This window comes from Meriones unguiculatus, chromosome 19 (assembly GCF_030254825.1).
Source record: "Meriones unguiculatus strain TT.TT164.6M chromosome 19, Bangor_MerUng_6.1, whole genome shotgun sequence".
NCBI classification, from domain to species: domain Eukaryota; kingdom Metazoa; phylum Chordata; class Mammalia; order Rodentia; family Muridae; genus Meriones; species Meriones unguiculatus.
Genome location: NC_083366.1, coordinates 40,988,776 through 41,016,594, shown reverse-complemented (window position 1 = coordinate 41,016,594; position 27,819 = coordinate 40,988,776). Strand labels below are relative to the sequence as shown.

The 27,819-nt window shown below is 44.0% G+C and overlaps 1 protein-coding gene across 11 annotated transcripts in view; it reads left to right on the top strand.

Annotated features, from left to right (window-relative positions):
- Positions 1–27,819, top strand: part of Carmil1 (capping protein regulator and myosin 1 linker 1) — a 268,940-nt gene that overhangs the window by 222,848 nt on the left and 18,273 nt on the right. For 7 of the 11 annotated variants that reach the window (XM_060372669.1, XM_060372668.1, XM_060372670.1 and 4 more), the window contains exons 28-33: positions 799–886; positions 3,365–3,514; positions 15,936–15,953; positions 20,380–20,446; positions 21,087–21,283; positions 25,292–25,404. In XM_060372669.1, coding sequence (XP_060228652.1) covers positions 799–886; positions 3,365–3,514; positions 15,936–15,953; positions 20,380–20,446; positions 21,087–21,283; positions 25,292–25,404 — 633 coding nt within the window. The remainder of the gene's footprint in view (positions 1–798; positions 887–3,364; positions 3,515–15,935; positions 15,954–20,379; positions 20,447–21,086; positions 21,284–25,291; positions 25,405–27,819) is intronic. The other 4 variants (XM_021642852.2, XM_021642849.2, XM_021642853.2 and 1 more) reach the window with 1 other exon arrangement.

Sequence of the window (27,819 nt, the reverse complement as noted above, 5' to 3'; positions counted from 1 at the left end):
TCAGAAGACAGTTCTAGAATGGAGGTATGTGACTGACCTCCTAACGCTTTCCTGAAAATCTTGGATTTGCTCTTTGGAGTTGGGTGATTCAGTCCCAAAGCTCATGGATGGTGGAGCCTTGTTAATGGTTGAAATGTTAACTAAAACACGAACCATCTGGTAGGAACCCTAGTGACAAAGCCTGTTACTTAAGACCTATAAGCCTATTTCTGTTGCTGGGGAATTGTCTGGGGTCAGATTAACAGGCATCCGAACTAAAAATTGTCATGGCCTCTGTCACAGTGCATTTTTAATGTTGCCTAGCAGAGAGGCACGTCAGAGCAGAAACAGCATAACAGTCTCATCGTTGAAAAAATTTTACATGGTGTGTGCGCGTGTTGAAACGGTAACTCAGGCTTCGTAGCCAGACTAGACTTTCTGAGTTTTCTGCAGTCCGAGTCAGCTCATGTCTGTGTCGGCGGGTTCAGTGTGCTCATGCCCATGTGGTTTCTATTGAGTTTCTCTTTATCCAGGTGTTTTCCATTTCTACTGCTAAACCTCAAGCTGCAGATTCAGAGACAAGTTGACGTTGACAATGGACGCCTGTTAATTGTGTGTTTATGGCAGTGCTTAAGGGTTACTTTGGGGAACGCTTAGTCCTACCCTCCTGTTCTTCCCATTCCATTTTCAAAGAGAGGAATGGAATCCCAGCTGGCCCATCAGCAAGGCCTCAGAGGCGCATGCCTCCCCCACCCCGCCCCACCCCCACCAACCCCCCTGTACAAGTTACAGAGCTTCTCTGCCCTTTGGTGTCCATAGTGAGGTGAAGCTGACCGTGGCCTCGTTCTTGTCCGACCGAATCGTGGATGAGATCCTGGAGGCACTCTCCAACAGCCATCGGAAGCTGGTGAGTGCCAGAGGCAGGAGCTAGGCTTTGTCTCTGGGTTCCAGGAAGGGGTGGGGTTTCTCTTCTCTGTCTTCTGTGCAGCTGAAGGGAGTGGAGAGCCTGGCATTCCTCCTTCCTCTTCTGCTGCTTTTAGACATGCATTAGAATTAAATGATACAGGTAGGAAGAGAGAGCACTTGTAGAACTCTTGTCCAGTTTTAACGAAGTTCAAATGTTTGGGTAGATGATGTTAAGACTAAATCTAAAATGAACGCGTTTAGGTATACACTGCACACGTGCTGATATTGCTCCAGTAGGATTATTTCAGAATGAATTTGGGGTTTTGAGACAGGCCTTATTTTAGCTCAGACTGACCTTTGGCTCAAGGCAATCCTCCTGCCTTGGCCTCTGTCAGAATATATTATTTCTTATGTTTATGTGAACAGGGTGGGGCCAGGGGAGAGAAACACTCATGCAGCCCACACTGAGCTCCATTTTCTACGTAGCCAAGAATGACCTTGAACTCCTGATTCTCCTGTCTCCTCTTCCTCCTGAATGTGTGTGCTGCCAGCTAAGGCTATTCTTTCAAATCCAAAAGACAGTTTATCTCTAGCATCAGTACTCCAAATGTTGCCTGTGGTCCCCAGCTGGCCCAGTAACACATATTACCAATCTGTGAACATTCATTAGTTGAGAAACCAGTTGGGGGCTACTGAGAAGTTTCTAGAATAATTCGACAGGACCACAATATTTATTCGAGCACATATTATCTTCTAAATTCTTCTGTGTTGTATTTTGTCAACATGCAGCCCTGTGCCAGACTGACTATATATAGAAAACAGATTTCTGGCCTATCAATCTGGGAAGCTGTATTCCCATCTCCTGGCAGCCAGTAGTAACTTCATTATTTAGAGTCCTCAGTGGTGTGCCCTTTTTAAAAATGTATCTATTTGTTTAGAGACATGGTCTCACTATGCAGCCCTGGCCGGCCTGGTACATGCTATTTTAGAAACATCTTATGGATGCCCCATGGGTCCAGGAAGCTGTCAGGATGCCACCAATAAAGGATGATGTTTTGGAGGCTTTCTCGGGAAGTTTGAAATCTGCAGTTGTGCCTTTCGTTAAGAATGTATTCGGAATTTTTTTCCTTCCTTTTTTTTTTATGCTTGAAAAAGTTTTGTATCAATTTACTTCATTATGTGCACTTTCTCCAATTTAAGTGAGGAAGGCTGTGTTTGGGCTCATGGCTGGAGGGCACAGTCCAGCCTGGTGTGGCTGGCATGGCGGCAGGAGCGGAGGCAGGGGGTCACGCCGCATCCACCACAGGAAACAGGGAGAGGTGAATGCTGCGGCTGTCCCCTTTCTGCCCCCTCCCTTCAGTCTGGAACCCCCACCTATAAGGGAGACACCTGCCTGCAGGTAGCTCCTCCCTGCTCAGCGCCAGACAGGCCCAGCTGTTGTGACGTCTTGAGCTTCTTTTCAACATCAGTTCCGCCGGTCTGGGTTATAAGTAGAGAAATTTAAAGTATTGTATGGAAATGATGCTACTGTAGGAGTGAAGGTGGACTCAGCTAGTTTCCTTCCATGGGAGTTTAGGGACGTTGTTGGGGCTCCTGTGGATTTTGTCAGCTGCTTCCTGTCCCCTCAGAAGTAGTTTCTGGTGTCTAAATCAACCCAGTGCGTTCCACACCATACTATTCGATTTTCTACAATTACTAAAACATAAAAATGGGAACAACGACGCACCAAATGCGGTATTCCACACACAAAAGCAATGGAAGGTAGCTTATGAAGCTTCATTTTCTTTTAGTATTTAAAAAAATAATGAAAGTTGGGAAGATCGTTTTTACCATCATTAGATATTGTGAAACAACTAGACACAGAATAAAATCCCTACTGAGTAAGATTAATAAAAAGAAAACGACTTATTTTATCCTCAGGGAAATAATATTTTCATTTGTTAATTTTAAAGATATTTTTCAAAGATGTGTTTTTTTTAATTGGGTGTGTTTGGATGTATCGGTGCTGGCATGCGTATGGAGGGAGATCTCTTCCCACCATGTGGAAAGTAAACCTCAGGGTTCACTTACCCGGTCTGTCTTGGTGGCAGGGGCGTTTACCTGCTGAAGCCAATTTTCCAGTCCTGATCTCTGCTCTTTTGAGGTTTCTTCTATCTCGCTTACTTAGCCCCCACTCCCAGAGTCGGAAGGAGGGACTAGTGTATATTGATTCGGAATTGTCACTGAAGCTGGGCTTGGTGGTAACCTGGAATCCCAGCACTCAAGAGACTAGGCTGAAGCAAGGGGTTCTAGGTCAGGTAGGATTAGGTAATAAAACCTATTTCAGAAACGCCAAGCTAATTGGCTAATCGCTTAATTGAGTAGCAGCTTTTCCTTGACTGCTTTGCAAGGTAGCGCTCTACAGTGCCACCGTGTGGAGGATGTCTTCGGGGATTCACTAACCTCCTCTTGATTTCCGCCTGTGGTCTCTCGACGCCAGGCTGACCATTTCAGCAGGCGAAGCAAGAGCCTCCCCCAGCGAGAGGCCCCAGACGCGGAGCTGGTGGAGGAGAAGCCGGTGAAACGGGCCGTACTCACCGTCGAGGATCTCACCGAGGTGGAGCGGCTGGAAGACCTGGACACCTGTATGGTAAGCCTCGGCGCCTGCGGGCACCCCTGGGTGGTTTGTAATGTCGCATCAGAACCTGGGGAGAGACCTGGGACCACATGAATCACATGAATAAAGCAGCTTCCAGGTTCCGAGAACACGTGTGTTGTGCTGATGTGTAGAGAGGAGTAGGCATGTACCTCCTGGATCGAACCGCTCAGGATGACTCAGGAGGGCGTGGCCTTTCTCGGGGTCTGATGGCCCGTAGTTTCCTAATTTCCTGTGAACTTCAGTTTCAGTGCGTACGTTTCTAGGAAGACCTAATATATGCAGCTGAACTAGGGAAGGGTGAGGGCCCTAAATTAGGCTCAGGCATTACATCAATCTGGATTGAACGGTTACTTCTTGGATCAATGATACATACTGTTGATCTCTTTGAAGGAAAAACAAAAAAACGGTACTCGGTCAACAGCTATCAAATTTCAGTTCTGGCAGCCGGCAGTGGTGGCCCACGCTTCTAATCTAGTACTTGGGAGGCAGAGGCAGGTGGATCTCTGAGTTTGAGGCCAGCCTGGTTTATATAGTGAGTTCCAGGATAGCCAAAGCTACACAGAGAAAGTCTGTCTCAAAAAAGAAAAACAATTAGGTTCTGGCTGAAAGAAGAGAATGTCTGAATTCATGACTAGGCTCTTGTGGTGGTGGTGTGTTTGCCTTGTTTTGAATCAAGGCCTTTCTCTATAGCCCGGGTTCACCTAGGACTAAATGTATCCCTCAAGATGGCCTGAGTCATGGCAGTCTCCGTGTCTCACGCTGGGAATTACAGATGCGAGCCACCATAAAATTCTAGCAAAGACTGCTCTTCTGTTGGTGGTGGTGGTGGTGGTGATGGTGGTGGTTAGTGGTCTTTTGTCTTGTCTTTGAGACAGGGAGTGCGTAACCCAGGCTGACCTTGGCCTCCTGTATGTGGAGTGTGACTGAATTCTGACTCCTGCTGACTCAGCTCCCCAGGCACGGGGATGGCAAGTGCGCTCCACACACCCTCCTTTGACGTTCCTCAGATGTGGTGGTACACGCCTCTAATCCAGCCCTTGGAAGGCAGAGGCAGGCAGGTCTCTGTGAGTTTGAGGCCTGGCCTACAGAGTGCGTAAGTGTTTCAGGACGGCCAGGGCTGCTACGCAGAGAAAGTCTGTCTGGAAAAACAAGACAACAAAACAGAAAACTAGTAACAACAGGAAAAACAAAAGTCAGAAAAAAGGCATGGGGTGGGGTGGAGAGCTGACTTAGTGATTTCCAGCACTTGCTGGTCCTTTAGAGAAATGAGGGTGCTCTTTTATCTGCACCAAGCTTATAACCACAGAAACTAGTGCCAGGGAATCTCAGGTATCTGGCACCTTTTTCCACCCTTCTTGGCTATTTACAAGTATGTCCATGATCATGTATGCACACGTACACATACACATGAATAAATAATAAATCTGTAAGAAATGTATTTGCTGTTTACACCATCTGCCCTGTCACACAGCAGGGAGTCTTAGGAAATCGGGGTACCAAAACTGCAGCTTTCTCCCCAGGCTTCTTGTGGGTGTTCAGGATTTGAAGGGTGCAGTTCTTGTGTTACTGATTAATGATCCCTAATTTGTCACCATTTCTAATATAATACCTTTAAAAACTGCCAGGAGGTTGAGGTGGAGGTGAGAAGCCAGTGTCTGGGGGTTGCCGGCTCACTAATTGTCTGTCATTCTCTCGGTTATTTTAATGAGTGTCAGACCAGTTCAAAATAAAAAAAAAAAAAAAAAAAAAAAAAAGACATTCCTGCTGAAGAGCCATTCATCTCCTACTGCTATTTGCTTGGAGGAGAATTGGAGCAGGCTTGAATTAACTAGAACAAGGCTTTGCAAATTTTCTCCCCAGAGATTATTTCCCTCAATACTTTCCAGCCACATAATTCAATACATAATTTTAAGCTTTTGAATACAGTCTAAAATTTAGTGAAAGTGTACTTGACCTGGTCAAGATACCATTTTTTAAAACTAATTAAAAGAAATTGCGTCATTTTCTGTGTAGAAGTTTAGACTAGGTGTAGTCCAGGCTGGACCGTCAACATTTCTGAACCCAACAATGACCTTGAACTTCTGCTCTTTCTGCCTCCATGATTTCAGTGCTATATTCCAGGCCTACGTCACCATGTCAGCTTTTTTCACGGTGCTTTTTCTTTCTCTCTTTGAGTGTGTTTGTGCGCATGTGGGAACACCCGTCTATGCAGGTGTGTATGCAATACGGAGGTCAGAGGTCAAACTCAAGTGTCATTCATCAGGAACTGTCTACCATGTATTTTGAAACAGCGTCTCACCCTGGGACTTGGTGCTTGCCGGTTCCTGAGCCATACGCCACTATGCTCAGCTTTTTAAACGGGTTCTGGAAAGTGGTCATATGACAACTTTTAGTTACTAGGTTCACACACACACACATTTACATACACGGCTCTCTCTCACACACAAACACATGCGGTCTTGTTTCATTTCTACTGTGAAAATATTCAGACAAAAAGGAGATGAGCTTTATTTTACCTCACAATAGGAAAACTTTTTACGTGCCGTTTGAGACTGACTGCCGTGTAGTGCATCCTGGAACTCCTGACTCCCCCAGCCTCTAGTTTCTTGATGCTTGTTGTGACTGAGAGAGAAAAAAGAAAAAGATCTTTTTTTTGCTTATTTTGTTTTGTTGAGGCAGAGGTTTTTTGTCTTGCTTCTGGATTCAGTGATACTTAAATTTGGGAACTTGGTGTATAACAGTGAGAGGGCATGCCTATCAAAGGGGAGAAAGATGGAAGGTCCTTAATGGAGACCTGTTACCTAGGTGATGGACTGTGGCTGCTGGCCCTCCAAAGAACCCAGGATTTTGGTGTGGTAGCACATTTGGAAGGTAGAGAAATTACCATGAATTTGAGTTGTAGCCTGTGCCACATAGCAGTGAGAACTATCTAAAAAAGCATTTTCTTTGAAGTGTAAACCTATTATTGGATTACATCAAGTGTCTGTTTCACTTGTGTGAGAAATGGCCATGTCCTGTATTTCAGGCTTCCTTAAATAGGAGGCGCATGGAGCTGAGGAGATAGCTTAAAGAGTGAGGTGGCTGGTAAACAACCAGAGTGACCTGAATCAGATACTCAGCACCCATCTAAAAAAGCTGGGTGTGGCCACACACACCTATAATCCCAGCACTGGAAATGGAAGCATCCCTGGGGCTTGATGATGAGCCAGCCGCGCTGTACTGTTGAGGTTCAGGGAGAGGCTTTCTCCCAAAACATGATGGGGAGAGTGATGGATAGGAAGACACTTGACCTCGACCTCTCACCTCCGCACACATGGGAGCATATATGCATGTACCCACACTAAGAAATAATTAATGTCCTAAATAGGAGGCTCATAGCAACTCCAGGCATTGACGTTGCTCTCTTCAGTCTGAAGGGCTGCAGTTTAAAAAGGGCACAAGCAGGGCAGAAGAGAATATGGGACCCTTGAGACTCTGGGCTGTGTAGGCGAACCCTCTACCCCTTGTCCCTGTTTTTTGATCCCTCGATTCCTTCCCTTGACTGAGGTGTGATGTATGTCATTGGTCTCCATTAAGGGCCCATTGAGTAAACTATTTCTGTGAAACTTATCATTGGCCAAGTATGATGGTGCATTCTTTTTATCCTAGCATCTGGGATGCAGAGACAGAAAGATCTCTGTGAGTTACAAGCCATCCTGGTCTACATAGTGAGATCCTGTCTCAAAAACAAACAAACATATTATTATGCTGTTTACATGGTATGTATCATGGGATGACGTTTCGTCCCCAAATGTCATTGTTACAAAAGAAACTGCCCATTTTAGCCAAGAGTGATGGCAGTTCCCAACAGTGCACTCTACTCTTAGAGACAGTTGTGCCCTAGGTTTCAGTATTATCGGTTTAAAAGCTCAGAGTAGAGTGAATGCATTCATCTCTGAAAGGCAGCTAGAGCCTTAAGTGTCCTTTGTGATATTCAACCATAATTCTGACCTCACTCTTTTTCTTCATCTTAATTTATCCACTTAAAAGGAAATCTGTCTTATAGGTACCTAAGCTCCTCTTTGGATTGAAGTGGTTCTTCCTTAATAAACCTGGAAGTTAGATACAATTAGACAGTGTTCTAAGAGAGGAGTGCTGGTTGCTGTAAAAACAGAGAAGACCACTAGAGAAGGGATGTTGTCAAGGAAGGCTTCCTGAGGAAAGGTTCTAAAAACATTGTGCCAGGTAAACTGTCACTGATGGCAAACTGGCATTTGGAAAAGCAGTTGGCATAAGGAAACAGTTTCAATGTTGTTCCTTACACTGTCACCAGAGTGAAGGGAAACAGGATTACTGACCCTGGAAGAGAAAGCAGAAGGCATATTCTCACTATACCTAGCCTTGCAGTGCAAGGGGTGGACTGGAAGAGACAGGTTTGGGCAGATTCAGATGTTAATCATTCCCATCAAGATGCTTACAGAGTCCTGGTGAGCTGCTGGTTTGTGGGAAATTAATGGCCGGGCTCTGGGCTCAGTGGTCACCACACCCATTTAAATTCGTGCTCTAGATGTGTGCCTCATTCCAGCTTTGCTCTCTGTGTACCTTGAGACAGGGTCTTGTCTGGCCACCACGGTCGGCTTTTAAAGGTTCTATTCGGTGGCTGTAATAAAGCATTTGATTCAGTGCTTTGTGGTCTCTCCCGAGTGACTGAAGGAGCCAATGCCCCATGAACAGTTACTTGATAGTGCAGCCCTGAGTGTTGGAAACTCTATAAAGGACTCTTCTGGGAAAAGAAACTGTACCCGTGTTCACTAAGCCACTCCTGTTTTTCTATGAAACAATACCCTTAGAATTATACGGAAAATATGTTTGATAGGAATTTACCCAACTTTTCACTATAGCCTGGTTATAAATCTCTCATTGGTGGGAGATTCCATAAAAGTATTTTCTCAGCCAGGCACGGTGATGCACACCTGTAACTCAGGATTTAGGATGGGGGCAGGAGGCTAAGAATTTCACCTTTGGCTACATAGTGTTGGCCTTGCTGCTTAGAAGGGAAGGTGTCCAGGAAACCCACAAGTCTGGAGCCTCAGAACCACACAGCTGTGAGAGGAGGTCTCCTCAACAGAGGCATTCCAGCTCCCAAGCTCCCAACTCCACCTCTCCCTCCCCGGCACCAGTTTGCTTGACTGTTTTTATTTTCTCTCTCTCCCTTCACGTTGGCTGTGGGGTGTAGAGCTGGGTCCCCAGGATTGGTGGCAAAAATTTCACTACCCAAGTTATTTTTTTAGGGAGTGAATTATTGTAGGTTTAATACGTTCTTCATTGGCACTGTTGTTAGCAATTACCCTGCGCCATGTTTACAGAGCTAATTTCGTGATGTCATCAAACCATGGAGTCTATTCTGGAGACAAGTGTGGAAGTGTTCCCCTAACCTCCTTATTCTTGCCTTCCAGGGTAAATGGATTTTTCTAAACTGAGTAGTTTTAAAATGTCTTCCACAGGCGTGATGCTCGGGAGGGTTTTCCTCTTTGTTCTTTCACAGTAATGAAAACGGATGCTGGCAAAATTTCAGTGAAGCTTGAGCAGCACAGTCTTACCATACAGCTACATTCTTAGGAAGTTCCTCTGCTTTCCCTTTCACTGTACTATTACAGGAACAGAAAAGGCCTATGACTATTAGTACATATCATGCCCCTGTATTAGTGCATATCATGCCCCATGTCCATCTGTATTACCAGTTGCCAAAAGATACTTGCTTGAGGCTGAATGGTACATGCCTGTAATTCCAGCACTCAAGAGGCAGATGGATCCGAAAGTTCAAGGCTGGCCCCAGCTATGTAGAAAGTTTAAGGCCTGCCTACGCTACAATGAGAATCCATCTCAGAAAACAACAACAGCAAAAAAAATTTAGTTTCTTGAAATCATTACCAGATAATTTCATTTTTTTGACTGATATCAAGAAAAATGTTTAATTCTATTCATTTATAGAGAGTATTCAAGTGTGAAATTTTACTCATTTATCAGATTAAAGTGGATAAAGAGTGAAATGATTCTTGTTCCCTGCAGAAAATGTGGCATTGTAGGAAAGTAATGGCTTAATTTTATTTTATTAAAAAAAATATTTGTAGATCTGAAAAAAATAAGGAAACGAACCATTTCAGTTCTAGGACAGCACTCTGCTGTGGTATTTTGGCAGTCTCTAGCTGGCGCTGTCCTCAGAATGTGTGACATCACAGTGCTGGCTCGTGCTGTATGTGAAACTAGGTATCAGGAAGAAACCTGGTGCATCCTCCATTCTCCTCCCCTTCCTCCTTTGGTCCCCCTATTTACTCCAGCTTTCTAGGAGTTGCTCCTTTTCCTCTGCTTTCTCCTCAGGGTTAAGGAGAGTAGTCCGTGCTGTTTAGCAGTTATCAAAGAAAGAGCCGCATCTGTTTTTTCTCAGCTGATTTATGCTACCTCAGGGTTTTGAAAATAGGGCTGCAATAAAAATAACTTTCTAAGTACAAATGTGGCACCATTAGGCTAGACGTTGGAGGCTATAAATCAATTAAGAATAGATTCAGCTTCCCTTTGAGCACTGACTCAGCAGATAATCTACTCGGAAATACTTAGGTCTTCTCATGTAGTTCATTAAACAGGGATTACCTATATCCATTTTTAAAGTGCACAGAAAAGTACAAGGTCAGCCAAGGATATCCTAAATCAAAGAGCAAGGATTGGCATTATATCCAAAGAGACCGTCTCAAAGGACATGCAGGATGGATTGAATGGACCCCAGTGGGACACTGAGTGCCAGAAAGAATGGCAATTGCAAAGTCTTATTTTACACTGAATTATTTTTTTCAAAAGTCCACATGTTCACAGTATTGCTTCAAAAAATATATATATATCAAAAAAGGCTATATCAAGAAAGTGGTTATGGGAGCTTATAAAAGAAGGGCAGCTAACAGACACAGGAAGGAGAAGGCAGTTGAAAATTCCATCTTTGCAGCTCTCGTCGTATTCATTAATTCGGGCAAGAATTGCCAGTAGTTGCTTAAAAATAGGCTTTTCCGCCTGGACTGAAAGTAGCACTTCCCAGAGTGGCTGCTAATGACAGAGAGGAAAGGCACTTGACAGTGAAGCACGAAGGAAGTCCCCACTCCAATCAAGAGTCCACACAGCTCCTCGGCAATAGCAGGCCCTCCTGAGGGGGGCTACCTGTTGTGACTGACTCAGCAGGTCTCCACAGCCGCCGTGTGGCATTCCCGCCCGAGAGAGGTTTTACCTGCATCTTATTATGAGAAACCGGAAGGATTCAAGTTGAAGGCAAGAATATGCCACAGCCTTCGAGGCAGCCAGTATTACAAAGAAGAAAGCTGTCCTGGGCAGGGGAGAAGGGAAGGTAGGTGCTGAGGTCAAGGGTACATTCTCACACATAATGCACAAGTCGATATTATGTCCAGACCTGAAGAAGAGGGGGTGTCATGTGTTTGAAAGATAATTGAGGGAGGCCGAACGTGATGGCATAAACCAAACACCTAGAAGGTAGAGGCAGGAAGATCAGGAGTTTCAGCAGCATCCTCAGCTGCAGGGGGAGTTTGAGGCCAGCCTGGGCTACGTGGAACCCCGTCTCAAAGAAAACAAAAGCGTAGGAAATATGAATGTGTGTCTGTTGCATACTGTGTAGTGGCTATTAGTTTTCTCTGATTCACTAATCATGCATAGCTACAGAGGAGTATATCATTCCTGGGATGATCGGGCAGAGGTACATAAGGAAGAAATAGAAACATATTAACCTTTAAATGGTTCCACCCTGGCAAGATGGCTCAGCACGTAAGGGTGCTTACTGCCAGGCTTGCCAACCTGAGATTGATCAGCAGGACCCACGTGGTAAGTGGAGAGAATTGACTCCTGCAGACTGACCTTTTGACCTCCACACAGGTGCTATGGCATGTATGCATGCACTCCAGTGTGTGTGTGTGTGTGTGTGTGTGTGTGTGTAAGAAATGTTTCCAACAAAATCTATGTGTGTGAAGGAGAGGGGAGAGAGAGTAAAATGAAGGAAGTAAAGAGTAACAGAATAACAGAAATGCTGCCTGTTGAGCACAAGGGAAGAATACTTGCATTTATTACCCCTCTTCTTGTAAGATTGAAAGGATTTAAATAGTTGAAGGGGAAAAGCAGGTGTATACATTTGAAAGGTTTAATGTCCAAAGAATTGAATGCCAGTTTATGAAGCATGGGAGTGCATGAGGAAGACTGTATTAAAATAATGTGAGGCAAAAATGTAAAGATGTTGGAGTCAAGTGAATGTATCTGACTTAAAAGATTGTTCAATTTTTGTTGTTTCGTTTTTGTTTTTCTGTTGTTTCTTCCTCAGTGCTAGACATTGAACTCAGAGCCTTGCTTATGCTAGGCAAGTGCTCCCCATCCATTGAGCGGTGACCCAGTCCTGAAAGGACTGTTCTTTACAGTAGGTTGTGTCCTCATTATCCTACCTTTGTGCCAAATGCCTCTTCGGGTGCCAGTGGTTGTAGTTAGTTGACTGAAGCAATGTCATTTTACTGCTTCATTTACCAGCATTTTCTAGGCTTACCTTTTCCACCTGAAGATGGTCATTTAGTCTTCCAGTAGATGGTGGGAAGTGGCATGGGAAGGAGGTACCCACAGCAAACTTTTGAGCTCATCTCTATGCATTCTCCTTTTTCAGCTAATTTGCATCATTTTTCTAGATGTATTTTTAGCACAGTGCTTATGGTGTTTCAAAAAGCACCCTGCTATCTATTTAAACATTAAAGGGTGTGGTGGCACACTCTTTTAATCCCAGCACTCTGGAGGCAGAGCCTGAAAAGACCTCTGTGAATTTGAGGACAACCTGCTGTACGTATCAAGTTCTACAACAGCCGGGGCTGCGTATACCCTGTCTGAAACAACAACAAAATCTCTGGGTTTTGTAATAAAAGATGCTATGATAAATGATGTGGCCATTAACTTATAAAAAGTGTTTGCCTCCAGCCAATTTGCACTCTAAACTCATTTATAAGGATCAATGTACTTGACCATGGCCTTCTTGAGGTTGGAATCTGTGAGCCCACGGCAGCCCCTTTGCTGTCTGGGGTCCCAAGCTGCTGCCCTTGAAGCTCAGCCCTCCATCTCCTGTTGTCCTGACAGGTTTCCCCTTCATCTCACCTGGGCTAGGCCGGTTCCTGAAGTCAAATTTCCTGACTTACTGAGGAAGTGCTAAATGCCTGACAAAAGACTTAAAACTTTTTGTTAAGTAGGCACTACCACCGCTGACGTTGTTCGTATTAATTGTTTAAATTTCTCTCTCATGAGGAGCTTTCAATAAAGAAAAATGAAGCTGTGATGATGGCCCTCGATTTTTATTAGGATCTTGGCTTCTAGAGAACACTGTCCCCCAAGTGCTGTAAGGCAGCTTTTCTGGAAAATTTTGGGGTAACAGTAACATTAAACAAAATACTTACTCATGCAAAACAACCCTGAGTTATTTTAAGAAGTTTATAGATCTCTTCCTGCTTATTATAGAACATCAGTTTTTTTAATTCTCAAACTCTTTTGATCTAGTGGGTCATTTCTTCATTAATACCCAGCAGGAGGTGGCCCTGCAGGTAGTGTCAGTTGAGTGAGGGTTCTGTTGAGCTCCTGTAGGAGTAAGTCCAGACTCTCAGTAGTTACCTTGTCTAGAGTGATTCCTTTCCATGGATTAGAGTGATTCTGAACAAACATCTTGAGTTGTTTCTTAAGGGTTTCTATTGCGGTGATAAAGCATCATGACCAAATGCATTCAGCTTACAGGTCTCAGGTCATGCTCCATCACTGACTGGGGGAACTTAGGGCAGGAACTCAGGCAGAAGCAATGAAGGAGTGCTGCTTGCTGGTTTGTTCTTCATAGCTTGTTCAGCTTGTTTGCTTCTACACCTGGGGTCGCCCTCCTTTGGTGTACCACCTACAAGGGGGCTGGCCTTTCCATATCAATCATTAATTAAGAACGTGCCTACAGGCTTGTCTACAAGGCAATCTTGTAGAGGCATGCATTTTCTCAATTGTGGTTTTCTCTTCTCAGATAACTCTAGTTTGGAGCTGGGACAGGGGTGGCCAACCTGGACCATTATTAACTACTGGGTGCTGAATGCCCATATTTCTAGCTCCCCATGAGCCAGCTGTTGGCATGCCAACATCTCTGGTCTAATGATATGCACTAGGACACAAACTCAGCATGGCTGCTTATGCTACTTGCTACCATCCTGTCCCTCCTCCAAGAGGAACCAACAAACAGTAGGTATTCTATAACCTTTGCAGAGTCGTGAATGATCTTAAACATTACAAATAGCATAATGGTCACCTTTGGCCACTCCCAGCCATCTTTCTGTCCTTCCTCTTCCCCTAGACACCGTCAGGTTTGATTGGACACATTGTTTTCCATGTTTAAACACACATCTGTTAGAGTGTACGTAACTAGCATGCCAATGTGAATCTTTCTGAAATTCTTTACTGAACATTGCTTTGAGATTTCTTCATGTCACTCTCTGATTTTCTGTTTTAGCTTTAGTTCTATCCTTGTTTCCTGCCTGTTTTTTTACTCCTTCTCCAACAATCCAGGTTTTTAGACAATTCCAGGTATTTTTCTGTGAAAAAAATTCTACTTTTCAGTTCATTTCTCCCAACCCTAGTCTTTCCTTTGAGGAGAAAGGAGGAAAATACACCCCCACATAGGCATGACGAACCACTGAGGCTCAGTGAAGTCACTGAGGTGTGGCATGGCGTGTTGGGTACTGTAGTAAAAACGTCATACTCTGGATCTTATTTAATCCTCACAATTTATTTTAAATTGGAAAACCAGCCCAACATTATAAAAAACATTGGCCCAGATTCCATAACCGAGCAAATGGGAGCTGCAAGGTTTGAGCCCATGTCTTGGACACCTGTTTTCACTTACAGCTCCTTCCTGTTTTTAGTGTAAGATGGTAACATTGGGATATCCTGAGTGAGTTCCAAAAACATGCAGGCATGAGAGTGAACGATCTTCATCTTGTCTGAATGCTGAGTTGTTGGCTGCCATGGGGACTTTCGTGAGTGAACCAACAAAAAGGCTCTTCAGTATTACTTGTAATGATCATTGAGTGTGTAGTTGGGACAGAGGACTTGTCTTGAAGAACTAACCTCTCAGAAAGAGAAGGGAAGTCTAAGATGATCTATGAGACTGATGCCTATTTCTTAGCGCTATAATCATCACACTTCTGTGGGTCCTCTGGGGGCACAGCAGTTGAAGATTTGAACATATATATTTTTTCTCTTTCTACTTTCACTTAGCAAAGATGTTTTGGTTTTTTGGTTTGTTTTTTTTTTTTTTCACTCACTTGATAGGTCATAAAATGAATGATTCATGTTCGAAGGAAAACACTTAGTGAGTATGACATTAGGCTTTCCCCTGACATTGCCAGCAAAAGCCTTTCTGTAAGTATGGATGACAGCAGTGGTGGTCAGGAGGAATGATTTTTACTTCCATCCTCCCTTCCCTCTGCAGTAACCCACATTGTTTACCCACACAGCCTGAGGAGATCTGTATTTTTATTTCATTTCATGTTGAGGACAATTGAAACATAAAATATAGAACCAAGCAAAAGCTTCAGATAGGCAGAGTAGGGAGCCTTTGGCAAAGCACATCTTCTGGAGCTTAAGAAGGATTATCTGTCGCCTCACGATATTTTCGCACACACTGATGACTCATGTCCAACTTTTAAAATAAGTTATCCTCATTTTAAAAATAAGATGTGCTAACAGCTGTCAGTGGTAACCAATGGATTTAGAGTTTTAATGTAAAATATTAATTCCCACCGGGAAATGTTTAGTTGGCGCCTTGACTGGCTGACTGTGTAAGATTCCAGCTTCAGAGTGTGTGGAAGAAGCTTCGATAACTGGGTGAATTACAAGCGCCTAGCTCCTGAAATGCCATGAAGAGCAAAGGGGGGGATAGGTGGCCTTTGAGGGGACATCAGTGCTTACGCAGAGATACCCAGTCCTCACACTGTTACAGGAGCAAGACCTGTGTGGGGTTTTCTAATATCTGTCCATTGTTCTGCCCACCGAGTGCCCTGGCACCTGATGATGTCACTGTGGATTTGGAGACATACCTAGAGAAAGAGTTAATACCTGTGTGTAAGAACTGGAATTTCGCAAGCTTTAACTGTGCTTCTGCTCATCACAAGGCTGGAAGCTTTATGTCACTAACTCAGCACTACCCCTACCCTGTTCCTTGGCTGTGATGGCTTTTTGTATATTTTAGCTTTTTCTGCTTTGTTTGTAAATGCTCTCTCTCTCTCTCTCTCTCTCTCTCTCTCTCTCTCTCTCCCTCCCCTTTTCTCGTGATGCTGTTGCTTTGTCTTTCTTCCATTCATATTTTTTTTTCCTTTCCTTTTGCTGCATGGAGACTCTCTGCTGTACAAGTGTAAGTATCCTCCAGTGGCGCTGCGGTCCCTGGCAGCGCTGTTTGGCATCCTCATGCTCCATTTGCTTCTGCACTGGCTGGCTGGCCTCCCGGGAGATGTTGTCATTCCATCAGCAGATCCTCAATGAAATAGGCAACAATTTAGAGAGAGGATTGGGGTTGACCAGATGGTTCAGTCTTAAATTAACCAGGGGATAAATTGAAAATCTCCCCAGCTGGGTGCCTGAGAGTAAGAACTTTGATGAAGAGGATGCCACGTTTAGGGGGAAGGGAGGCAGTTCTTAAGACTCAACAAGCAAAATGTCCAGATATTTCTCATTCTTATCATATCGCTTATTGCAGGCCCAGGACTATAGAAAATTGGCATTATGATTTTTTTTTTAATCATACTAGGCTTTCCTAATCTGCTCCTTAACTGGTATTGGTTTTGTTGAGGTTAGGGAGGGATTACTATTGTTGTGGTTTTTTTTTTTTTTTTCCTTTTGCTCTAGAGAAGGAAAAAAATTTAATTTTGGTTCTTGATCTTAGAATAAGAGCATTCTATGCTACTTTTTGTGCAAACTTAGCAAAAAAAAAAAGTCTAATAAATAAGAAAACTGCCATATTCTAGCTTTATGGTGATTCAAGCAATTTAAGTCTCATTTTAAAAGCTAAGTTGCTTGGGGATCACCTGTTAGAAGTGGGTCTGAGAAGGGGAAAGCGCTATGAACCAATTTTTATCATTACTTTGTAAATTGTGTTTACCTTGGACAAATCTTTGTTGAGCTGCAAGCAGCTATAAAAATTAGCTAATCTATAAAAATTAGATCTAATGAGTAAGATTCCCAAGTAATGTCGATATCCACCCTGCTTTTGGTCTCTTCAGAAACAGCCGTCGTGGGCTGTTCATGCTTATGGCACAGTGTAGATTTATTGGCACTCAGTGGTGTCAAGATGAAAAAGTCTATATTTAGGGTTTCCTTCTAAAATTGCATTTTAAAATGAAGATTTAGCATTTTTTTTCTTTTCTTACTCATAAGATGCATTTTTAAAAGTTAGTTGGCTTTTCTCTGGTCTTAAAGCTAACCTTGCCCCTCCTGCTTCAGCTGTCCATATCCTTCATCTCATGAGCAGTTTGTGATTTCCTTGGCTCAGAAAGTCGCTTAGCCACTAACAAGTGTCCAAAGACAGTGTGGATGAGGGCTAAGCTGCAATCTGAAGGAATGATTGACCCTCTTCCTTTGGTACAAAAGGAGAGGAACACTCAGCGTTTTAAAGAAGGATCACTGCCGTCCCTCCTCCCAGGTCAGAGTTTATCAGCATAAGCAGTGTGAGGAAGAACAGTGCAAACAAATGATTTCTAGAGAAGCTGAATATTTGCTGCCAAACAAGCCTTTGTGCAGACTCTGTGTCCTCGCTTAGGTTCTATGGAAACAAGAATAAGCAAGTGAGACTGAGAAAGTCTGTACTTTCCATAAAACTAAGAAAGCATTGCAAAGAAAAGGCATAGCTTGTGAGAGGTAAAGTTGAGAGAACAAGATTGACGCCATTGACATTGGAGAGTCTTTTGTTGTTTTGAGACAGGGTCTGGTGTATAGACTCTGGCTTCAAACTTGCATCAATCCTCCCGCTTCAGCCCCTTGCAAGGTGAGATTACAGGCTTGAGGTAGTACTCAAGGCTTAGGCGCATTCTTGATGCTCTGTGTAGAAATGCTCTGAGCTGCAGTTTTTCACTTTAGCCAAAAACCTTTCTAAGTATAGCAAAACTTGGGAACTAACAAATAGTAAGATCAACAAAGGACTTTTATGGGAAATGTAATTAGCAGTTAGCTGCTCCTAGAAAGGCCATTCACGTGCCTCACAGGGGTTGTTTTGACCTTTACTCCCAGCACTTTGGAGGCAGAGGCAGGTGGGATCTATATGAGTGACAGGTCAGTCTGGTCTATAGAACTAATTCAAGACAGCCAAAGCAGTCTTGAAAAATAAAATCAAACAAACAACAACAAAAAAAAGAAAAAATGAAAAACTAACAAACAAAAACTCACTCATAATGTAGGAACAGAATGCAATATACTAGAAAGCATTTTTTTTTCTTATATTTGAAACTTACAGCAGGCTTTGAAACATTGGACACCACAACCATAATGAGAAAACTAATTTCATTCTGATTCATATCAGAAACGGAAATGCCCAATGACTTTTATGTTTTAATTAGATTCCGCTAAATGAGTTATTTATAGATGGGTCATCAAGTTTGCAAATGAGTTTCTTTTTTCTAGATATTACCTATGTTTTATCTGTACATGAAATTATATATGTATCCCTTTTCATATACTAAAGCTAGCATATGGATATAAAATGTTATAATTTTGATACATTTCATGTGCATTTCTTATCTGTCCTAATGGGTTTAAGAAGAGGGAAACCTGACTAACATGTTTTTATGTTTGTTTCTTTGCTTGTTTGTATTTATTCGTGAATGCTCTCTGTAAAACCTAATATCCAGAAGCATGAGAAGGAAACAAAACTTAAGATCTCCTACATACATACATTTTAAACTAATTTTTTAGTTACGATCATCTGAATGAAATTCTGTTCCAGGCTTTGTTTTGGGTTTTTGTTTGTTTTTAGTGTGTGTGTGTGTGTGTGTGTTTCAGACATTCTTGTGCAGTTATGGTTACCTCAAACGTTCTGTAACGTGCTATAGGCCCAGGCTGGCCTTGAGTTGGGAAGCCTATGCTGGAATCATCGGTGAATACCATATGCCTGTTGATGATACTAATTTTTTTTTATTTCATTTTTTTGTTGTGTTTTGGGGAGGGAAGAGTTCTGGCTTCCCTATTGATCTTTTCACTACCAGAATTGTATGCAGGGTAAATAAAGCTCTGAAGAACTAAACACATGTATTTTGTCAGAGGTTTCCTTATAAATAGATCATGCTGGATTCTTGCTTAGTATGAAGAGTGAGATCCTTGCTTAGTCTGTGCAGCCTGTAGCCTCCTCCAGTGTGACTTATATTAGTCTTTCAGGAGTGTGTGTGTGTGTGTGTGTGTGTGTGTGTGTGTGTATGTGTGTGTCCCTTTCTCCCACATTAAATAATAGCAAATTGGGTATTTTTTTATTATTATTAAAACCAGGGTAACTGTCAAAACTAAAAAGTTGTTTGCTCTTCCAGGCTAGTATGAACCAATTATTGCTTTAAAGAATGTAGACTTTGAGGAAGCTTTCGCTGACAACCGTTATATCAAAGTATGCAGCACTCTTTCAGCTCTGTCTTCTCTAAATTCGTCAGTTTGTTTGTTTTGTTTTGTTTTTGTTTTGGCTTGAGCCAAGCATGGTGGCATCTGCCTAATATCCCAATATTTAAGAGGCTGAGGCAGGAGGATGATGAGTCTGAGGCTAATAAGACCTTGCCTCAAAAACCCTCCCCTCCCCAAAACACAGCAAAAGTATGAAATTAAAAAAAAAAAATAGCCTCATGCTGGTTTAAACACAGCTGCTGACTATCATCTCTATTGGTAGCAGTGGTATGGTAGGAAGGTCACTGCGCTAGCCCCTTCCCTGGTTCCCGTCTTGGCCTAGATCCTCTGACAGCTCAGACTTGTTAGTGTCTATTACCCCTCCCCTGACCTGAGTTGACCTTCAGGCTTATCTGGATAGCCTGAAGGGGTATCTGGAGGCCTGAGGGGCCTCCCAGCCCCACCATGTCTGTATCTTCTGAGGGGGACAGCTGAGGGTGGCAGGAGCGACAGTGCTGTGCTGGATAACAAGTATGGGCAGTGGTGAAAGGTCCACCGGTGACAGGTGTGAGATGGCCCTTGCTTGACGCCAGTCCTTGGAAAGTGTTCTCAAGTTTGACCTTGCTTTGGGATATAGTTTTTAAAAGGACTCCTACAGGATCTAACGCTGAGAAGTGCCAGCTGATGGATGGTTTTGAGTTGTGGCACACTGCCCTAAGATTTTGATGACACACCGAGAAACAAAGAGTTAAGCCACCTAAAGCATCGAAGTGACACACAGAGACTGCATGCCGTGTGCCTGCACCAATGTTGCTGTGACAACCGACAATTACAGTCATGAATAATCTCTTTCAGTGCTTTGTGACTGATTTTTACCGTCTTTGAGTCGGATTCCTTATCTCCATTTTGACATTCTCGAGTACGGCTTAGAGTTAAATTATCATCCCCTGTTCTTTTCAGCTGTAGGAATAGATTTTTAACTGGTTAGGGGTGCAGGATAAAAGAGCAGTTGGCTTAATCACTTCGGAAAGTTCTAAACATTTAGAAATTCAGCGATGCACCCCTGAGCCATCCCAGCAGCTACGACAGCGGAGCGGTTGTTAAGTAGTGAAACAGGAACCTATCTTAACCAGCTGGTCCGTGATACCTTGGGGTTTGAGAGACCAGTTTCCCTGCTTACCTAAGTCCTGCCTCTATCTGATTGCCAGATGACTCCCAAGTCCAAGAGGAAGAGCATCCACAGCCGAATGCTGAGGCCTGTCTCCAGGGCATTTGGTGAGTGTGGTACCAATGCCAGCCACTTCCTTTTAACTGGAAAACATCCCAACAGGAAGTTTGCACTTTCCACGGGGATTCACTCTATAAAGTGAGAAAGATTTGGATACTTGGTGGGGAGCAGTTGACTTCGAAATTACTTCCAGAGGCCAGGTATAGTTGCTCATTCCTGTAATCTTTGCACTTGGGAGACTGAGACAGGAGGATGGACATGAGTTGGAAGTCAGCCTGGGTACATAGTGAGTTCCACGTGAGCCTGGCTACAGAGTTGTTCTGAAAGAGAGAACAAAGCAGAAGATTACTTATACAGATTTCTTGGGGTTTTGTTATTGCCGATGATGGAATTGGGTTTCTTCCTTTCTCTTCTCCCTTCCTCCCTCCCTGCTTTCTTTCTTCACTTTTTCCCCTCCCTATGTCTTTTCTTTCCTCCTTCTTCCTCTCTCCTTTTTCTCCTTCCTTTTCTTGTTCTGTTTTTGAGAAGGTGTTAGTATGTGCACCAGATGGGCCTGAGCTCAGCAATCCCCCTGCCTTAGCATCCGCAGTGCTGGGATTATATTTGTACTCCAACAGGCCTGGCCTTCAGGTATGTTCTAGCACACTCTTTGCATCACCCTTTGCTTTGGGATCCGTTTGATTTCAGAAATGGAGTTTGATCTTGATAAAGCCCTGGAAGAGGTGCCGATTCACATCGAAGACCCGCCTTTCCCATCAGTCCGGCCGGAGAAGCGAAGCTCCGGGTTAATCTCCGAGTTACCCTCAGAGGAAAGCAGGAGACTGGAGCACTTCACCAAGTTACGGCCCAAGCGGAACAAGAAGCAGCAGCCCACACAGGCCGCGGTAGGTGTCCACAGGGCTCCTCAGCTCCTCATCCTCTCCTCCACCTCCTAAAGCTTCCATAGCCTTAAATGAGTGCCACCAACTGGGGTTCAGGTAAGCGCTCAAATATGAGCCTGCGGGGGACATTTCTCAGTGAAGCCCTCGCAGAGATGGAGGCGGGTGAGTCCCCGGAATTCAGTTAGCCTAGATTATGCAGCAGCAGACAGCATAGAGACCCTGTCTCAAAGAAGGTGAACTCAATACCTGACACCTAAGATTGCCCTCTAACTTCCACACATGTGCTAACACTCATACATCCGAACATGTGTGTGCACAGAAAAGAAGAGAGCCCTCAGCTCTCTGGTCTGGCCTGTGTGTGTCTTCTTTGCTCCTGGGTGATTCCATGTGAAACCATTTCCAGAGCCTCTGCTGAGCTCTGCATTTTCAGACCTGGAATGTTCTGGAACAACTGAGGCTAACCAGTTTCCAGACTGTGATCCTGTCTTCCCCGTCATCCTGCTTTTTCTTACTTATCCTCTGTTGCCCAGTGGGTCCCACTAGCCAACATGTTCAAAACTGTGATTGTTGTTGGGCATGGCGGCACATCTTCCTAATCCCAGCACTTGAGAAGCAGAGGCAGGTGGGTTTCTGTGAGTTCAAGGCCTACCTGGTCTACATTAGAGAGCCCCTGTCTCAAACAAAACAAAATGGAACAAACCAATTAAAAAAACAAAAACAAAAACAAAAACAAAAAAACCTGGCTGCCACTATCACTACCCACCACAGCCATCCACTTAATCATCCCTAACTCCCATCCTGGCTTCTGGCTTCTCTCCATCCTCTTTCCTCACTGCTTTCCCTGGAGCGATGATGACTGACAAGTCTTTCAGGTCTCCATGGAAACAAAGCTTCTTCTAGGAAGCCCTCCTTGCCTCTTCCCCTCTGGTCCGACAGAGATGACAGCTGCAGGGAAAAGTGTTTCTCTCGGACTTGTGCCTTGTGAACAGCTTGTGAAACCCACCATAAGAATAGCTGTTTACCCTGAGATGGCTCTCATCACAGTCCAACTGTCCCCCATTGCCTGTGAATTCCAGGGAGACACGGCTTGTGACTCGTTACCTATAGGGATGCGCCTGCCTCTGTGGATTGAGAATGCAACCAGCGACTGCTCAGCAGTGTCTGGTGGATAAATTGGGGATAGCTGAAAGTATAGAGGGCTCAAGGCTCTCTCCATTTACCCACGTGGTCAATAGTTTACTTTAGATGGTTTGTGTTTAGATATCTTCATTTGAATCTGAAGAGCTTGACATAGTTTCAGAAAGCAGAAAACAAACCTCTAGTGTATATATATATTTTTTCTTTCTAGCTCATTTGATTTTGGATTCCTACTACCTTTTATACTAGCTTAGATATATAAAAGCATTTATTGGTGTTTTATTTTAAATAAGGGAGAGGGCCTTATCAATCAAGAGAACAGTTTTCCCTGTGCTGGCTCAGACTCTGGATTCCAGATGTCTGCTGTGTAAATGGTCCCTTTCTCTTTGGCTCTGCCACTTCTGCAATCGTTAGCATCATGACTTGAACGTGAAATGTCTTTGTTCAGTGTCTTTGTGACCTTGGGGAGAAAGATTTTGTGCGTTTGATTGTTTGTTTTGCTTTTCTGATGCTGGGGCTCAAATCCCACAGTCATGTACAAGCTATTCTTCTTGCATTTAAAAAATTAAAAGAACAAGGCAGGACGGTTCATGCCTGTAACCTTAGCAGTTGCGAGGCTAAGGGAAGAGGATCAGGACATCTGTTAGTGCATATCAAGCTGGAAGCCAGCCTGGGCTACATGACACAAAAAGAACAATAGTAACAAAACCCAAGAACCACAGAGCAGTACGGCCATTCTTGGATATGCACATTAGTTACCATATGATTTCTCAAGGCTCACTGTTTCCTGAGAAACATTCCTGTCTCTTACCACAGCCCTATTCGGGATCCCCCCACATTTTTCCAGGTGAGAATCAAGAAGAAGCAAATATCTGGAGAGAAACATAACGGGACAAAGTAGGTTTGGCCACCTGATTACTAGTGCTCAGTCCCAATAGTTGTCTGATCAGGTTCTTTGCCGGGACTGTGCGCTCAGTTCGTCCTGAGATGGTCTTGACGTGTCTGCACTCTGCCTTTTACCTCGGCTGCACCCTGAGCTTCTGGAAGCTAAGGCTGACCCAGATGCCCCCTGACATGGAGCCAAAGGTAGTCATACTGTCATGCCTGCATATATACGCACACTGAAGTTTACTCTGGGATCATATTTGGATCACACAGGCATCTGCTCTCCACACTCTTGACTGCCTCTGTGCTCATGCGAAAGCAAGATCTTTGTGAAACCAAGAATAATTTAGTGGTTTCCTTTTCCTCTCTCTTACTAAAGTATGAATGAGTCTCTTGGACATGTATGGTAGATAGCTGGCCAGCCCTTCAAATGGTTCTTGCGGCCATTTTAGTAATTTATATCTTCATAGAATATTGTCCACGATCAAAACCATCATTTTACAGTAGAATTAGAATTTGAATTGCTCACAGCTACTATTAACTATGTCTCTCTCTCTCTCTGCTTTTCAGTAGTATTTTCTTTTGGCTTTACTTTCTGAGACAAGATCTTGTTTGGTACTTCAGGCTAGCCTCGAGTTCACTGTGCAGCCCGGGCTAGCCTAGAACTCGTGACTACCCTCCGGTCTGACCTTGTCCCAGTATAGGATTACAGGCATGAGCCTTCGTGCTCATGGTGTGCCCCCACTTACCTTCTAAGGATTCACAAATTAGCCTTTTAGAGAGTTTCATCGGAGGGACACAGCATCCGTGACTTACCTGAGAAAGCTCAACAGCTCCCCAAGGCGAGTGTGGTCCTGCTCATGCAGGGTGATTCCTGCTCTCCCTCTCCAATGCTCTTCGGATCTGATACTGATTGTGGTTGACATGAGAGACTTGAACCACATCACATCTTTTCCTTTTGTTAGAAAACAAGTGTTAACAGCAGGTGCTTTTGGCCTTGAACTCTGTTGACCTGATTCTATTCATCACAGTCCGGGTTTTGGCTGTTCTTCCCAGCCCAGCTCTACCCGAACTTCCCTTTAACCGCTGCCTTTTAAAGTGCCCCCTGGGATGTATCTAGCCATGCTGGGTGTCTCTCAACCTGTCTCCTCTGTTCTTTATCTCTAAAATGACAGGGGTGTATTGGAGGGGCCGGGAAGGTGCAGCCCAGCCCCGTAAGCCACAGCTCCTGAGGGGAGTTGCATTTCATTCAGCTTCTTCTTCCATGCTTTCCACACTACCAGGGAATGCTGGGGACAGCTGTGAATTCTGTTTCGAGGCAGGAAGAAGAAAAAAGATCTGAGGGGAAAAAAAAAAACCTGAATGAGGAAAAATATAATCTTTAATTTATAGGATCAGAGAAGGGAATGACTGGTAAGGCAGCTAACGGAAGCCACTCCCAGCTAGCCTCTTGCCTCCCCAGTCCTGGGATTATAGTCGTCTTTGTCCTTTGTAGCATTTTTCAAACATGAACTTTTCACAGCTTGTTTGGTTCAGTCATACAAATGCCCCATCAGGGGTTGCTTACAGTACATTCTGTAAACCTGTTTCTGGGGCAGATCTAGTGATCCATGCCTGTAATCGCAGCACTAATGAGGCAGAAGCAGAGCGACTGCAGCAAGTTCAAAGCCAGCTTGATCCACATGAGTTCAGGCCAGCCAGGGCTCCTAGCAGAGACTGTCTTAAAACCCATCCCCATCTACTGCCATACCACGTTGAATGTGCCTGGTGTCACCAAACCCTTTCCTCCACAATCACCCACATCATGCTCAGTATGTCTGTACGCCTGTTTCTTCCTCAGTTAGGCTATGGTTCTACATCTGGCCTCTGTTCCTGTAAATCACGTGGTACCTACTGTAGTGAGACATGGCCATGCTTTGGGTTGTTGAATCCAGCAGAACCGAAGGTACCTTGAGTTAACTCTAGAGCAAAGTCTTGTTTCCTTTGCAGGTCTGTACCAGCAGCATCATCCCCCATGATGGAGAACAGAATGGCCTCATGGGCAGAGTGGATGAAGGCGTGGATGAATTTTTCACCAAGAAAGTGACTAAAATGGATTGCAAGTAAGTTCCCAGTCATTTCATTAAAAACAGTATTTCATTCATATTTAAATAACTAATGATTATAATTGACATAGACATCACAGTCTCATACAAAAGGTTTGCTGTTTGGTTGGATTTCTAAAATGTGGTCTCCGACAAAGCATCATTGGTGCTGCTTGGGAACGTGTTAGAAATTCAGAGTCTCAAGCTCTTGCCGCTGACCTGCCGAGCAAAGGATTGTGGGCCCTATTTCAGAGCGGTCCACATCACAACCAGGCCAAACATCTGCTATGCCAGGGGCTTTTCTCATCTTCATCTGGAAGGGTCGGCTTTAAGACAGTGAGCATCAGACACTGGCGCTGCGTCCTTTGGACTTTCTTGTTTGTTTGGTCTCTTGGCAGGTTGGGCAGTAAAATGGCAGGAGAGGAGGTACAGGGCCCTCTGACCTACCCTCTGTTGTGGTTGGTATTGGCAGCCTGATTGCTTAGTAGACAAGCCTCTGGGCATGCCTGTGAGGGATTATCTAGATTAGGTTAGTTGAGATAAGCAGAGGCAGCCTGATTGCATCCAGCCCTAGACCACACAAAAAGGAGAAAGCCAACTGAGTATGTGCCCTCCTTCCTTTGGCTGTATAACTCACACTGACTCTCCATGCTGGACTCTACCCTTGAATTGTGAGCAGAGCAAACCCTCCCTTCCTTAAACAGCTCTTGTCTCTGGATATTTTATCACAACAAGAAAAATAACTACTGTGCCCTCTAAAGACTCTCCTCTACATTTTCTTGTTACTAGGATGCAGTTCCCTTAGAAGTTAGGTCAGGGATACTTTATCTTGACTGGGCATGGTGGCACATGCTTACTGTCATAGCACTCAGGAGATTGCGGCAGAAGGATTATTATAAATTTTAAGTCAGCCTGGGATACATAATGAAGCCCAGGCCAGCCTGAGCTACGTGACCCGCCACAACCACACCTCAAAACAAATTGTTCAACATAAAACACTCCTGTCTTTATACATGATTTTTCTGAAATTATTCAGTCTGTAACCAAGGGCTGATACATCCCAGAACACACTCCAAGCTTGGCTTGTGTTTGTGAAGAACGCTTCGCCCTAGAGTTGAAGTTCAGGATGTATTAAACCCTGCCGATAGCCGAGGGCTGACAGACGGGGAGAGCTACAGAAGGGCTTGTCTGGGCTGTGGATTGATGAGTCTTATCTATCCTCTGCAGGATGGCAAAGTGGAAATAAGTAAAGTCTCATATCCACGGTAATGGAGCTTATAGACGCTTATAAGCTTTAACGCCTAATTACTGGTCGTCTTCGACACTGGTCGTGCAGCTTAGCATAGCAAAACTTGGCAGAATCCTGTCTTTCCAGACCCACCGATGTGTCATTGATTCTTTGATAGTTTCCCGTGATGCTTCATTCTCACACATTAAGTCCTGCCAGTTCCTGGCTTCACGCCGTCCCTCCCTTGTACAGATCTATAGAGTGCAATATAATCCTTCAAGAGTTTGTTTTGGTTGTTTTACAATGCAAGGATGAGAGGACTAAATTTTCAACTTAAAGGAGTCAAGAAACACGAAACAAACAAAAAAATGAAAAAGTCTCTCTTGATGAATTGCTGAATTCCTTCTTGATGAAGTTCCTTATCTCTTCAGAATCTTGTCTTGTTTTATATTGTGCCATTGTTTGCTTTGCTGTTTTGTTTTGTTTGTTTGTTTGTTTCACACTGTATCCCATGCTAGTCTAGAATTCACTAAGCAGCCCACGGAAAAGTCAGATATTCTCAGCCATCCTCCTGCCTCAGCCTCTCATGTGCTGGAGTTCCAGGTATACAATGCTTTGTGCAGAAACTTAAGAATTGTATCACAAGCTCCCCTGTACCCATGCCACCTGGGCCAGTTCTGGAGTTTTTTAATTATTTCTTTCATAAATCTATCTTATTTCCTCTATATACTTTCTCCTAAACTTCTTTAAGCCAACCTGGCTTTTCTTCTTTTAGTCTGTTAATATTCTCCGCTTCTCTCTCCCAGTTTCTTAGCATACCCTCCCCACATTCTGAGGTGTTTCTTCAGTTGTATTGCTTAACCTTAAATGTCCCACCTCTGTCTCATTTTGCTTTTGTGTGGTGGCTGTGCCGCATGCCCTCAGTTGCACTGTTTCTCTGGTTCATTCTGTAAGCAGTGGGTTTGGGGTGGGTGGGCATCGTTGACCCTGCAGCTGGGGAAGAGGAAATAATTCTCAAACTGGCTTTTAGCCATCTCGCAATCTTCCCAGCCACTTCCACTTCCACAAGTGCCCTTACCCTGCCGTCTGCAGCCTCTGAGGCTCCTTCTTCTCCTGGATCTCCAGTTTATGTTTCAGTTGCTCAGAGCCAGGAAGCCGTTTTGTGCTTCTGGGGCTTCCAAGTGGTGTTACCTCACCTGTGTGGC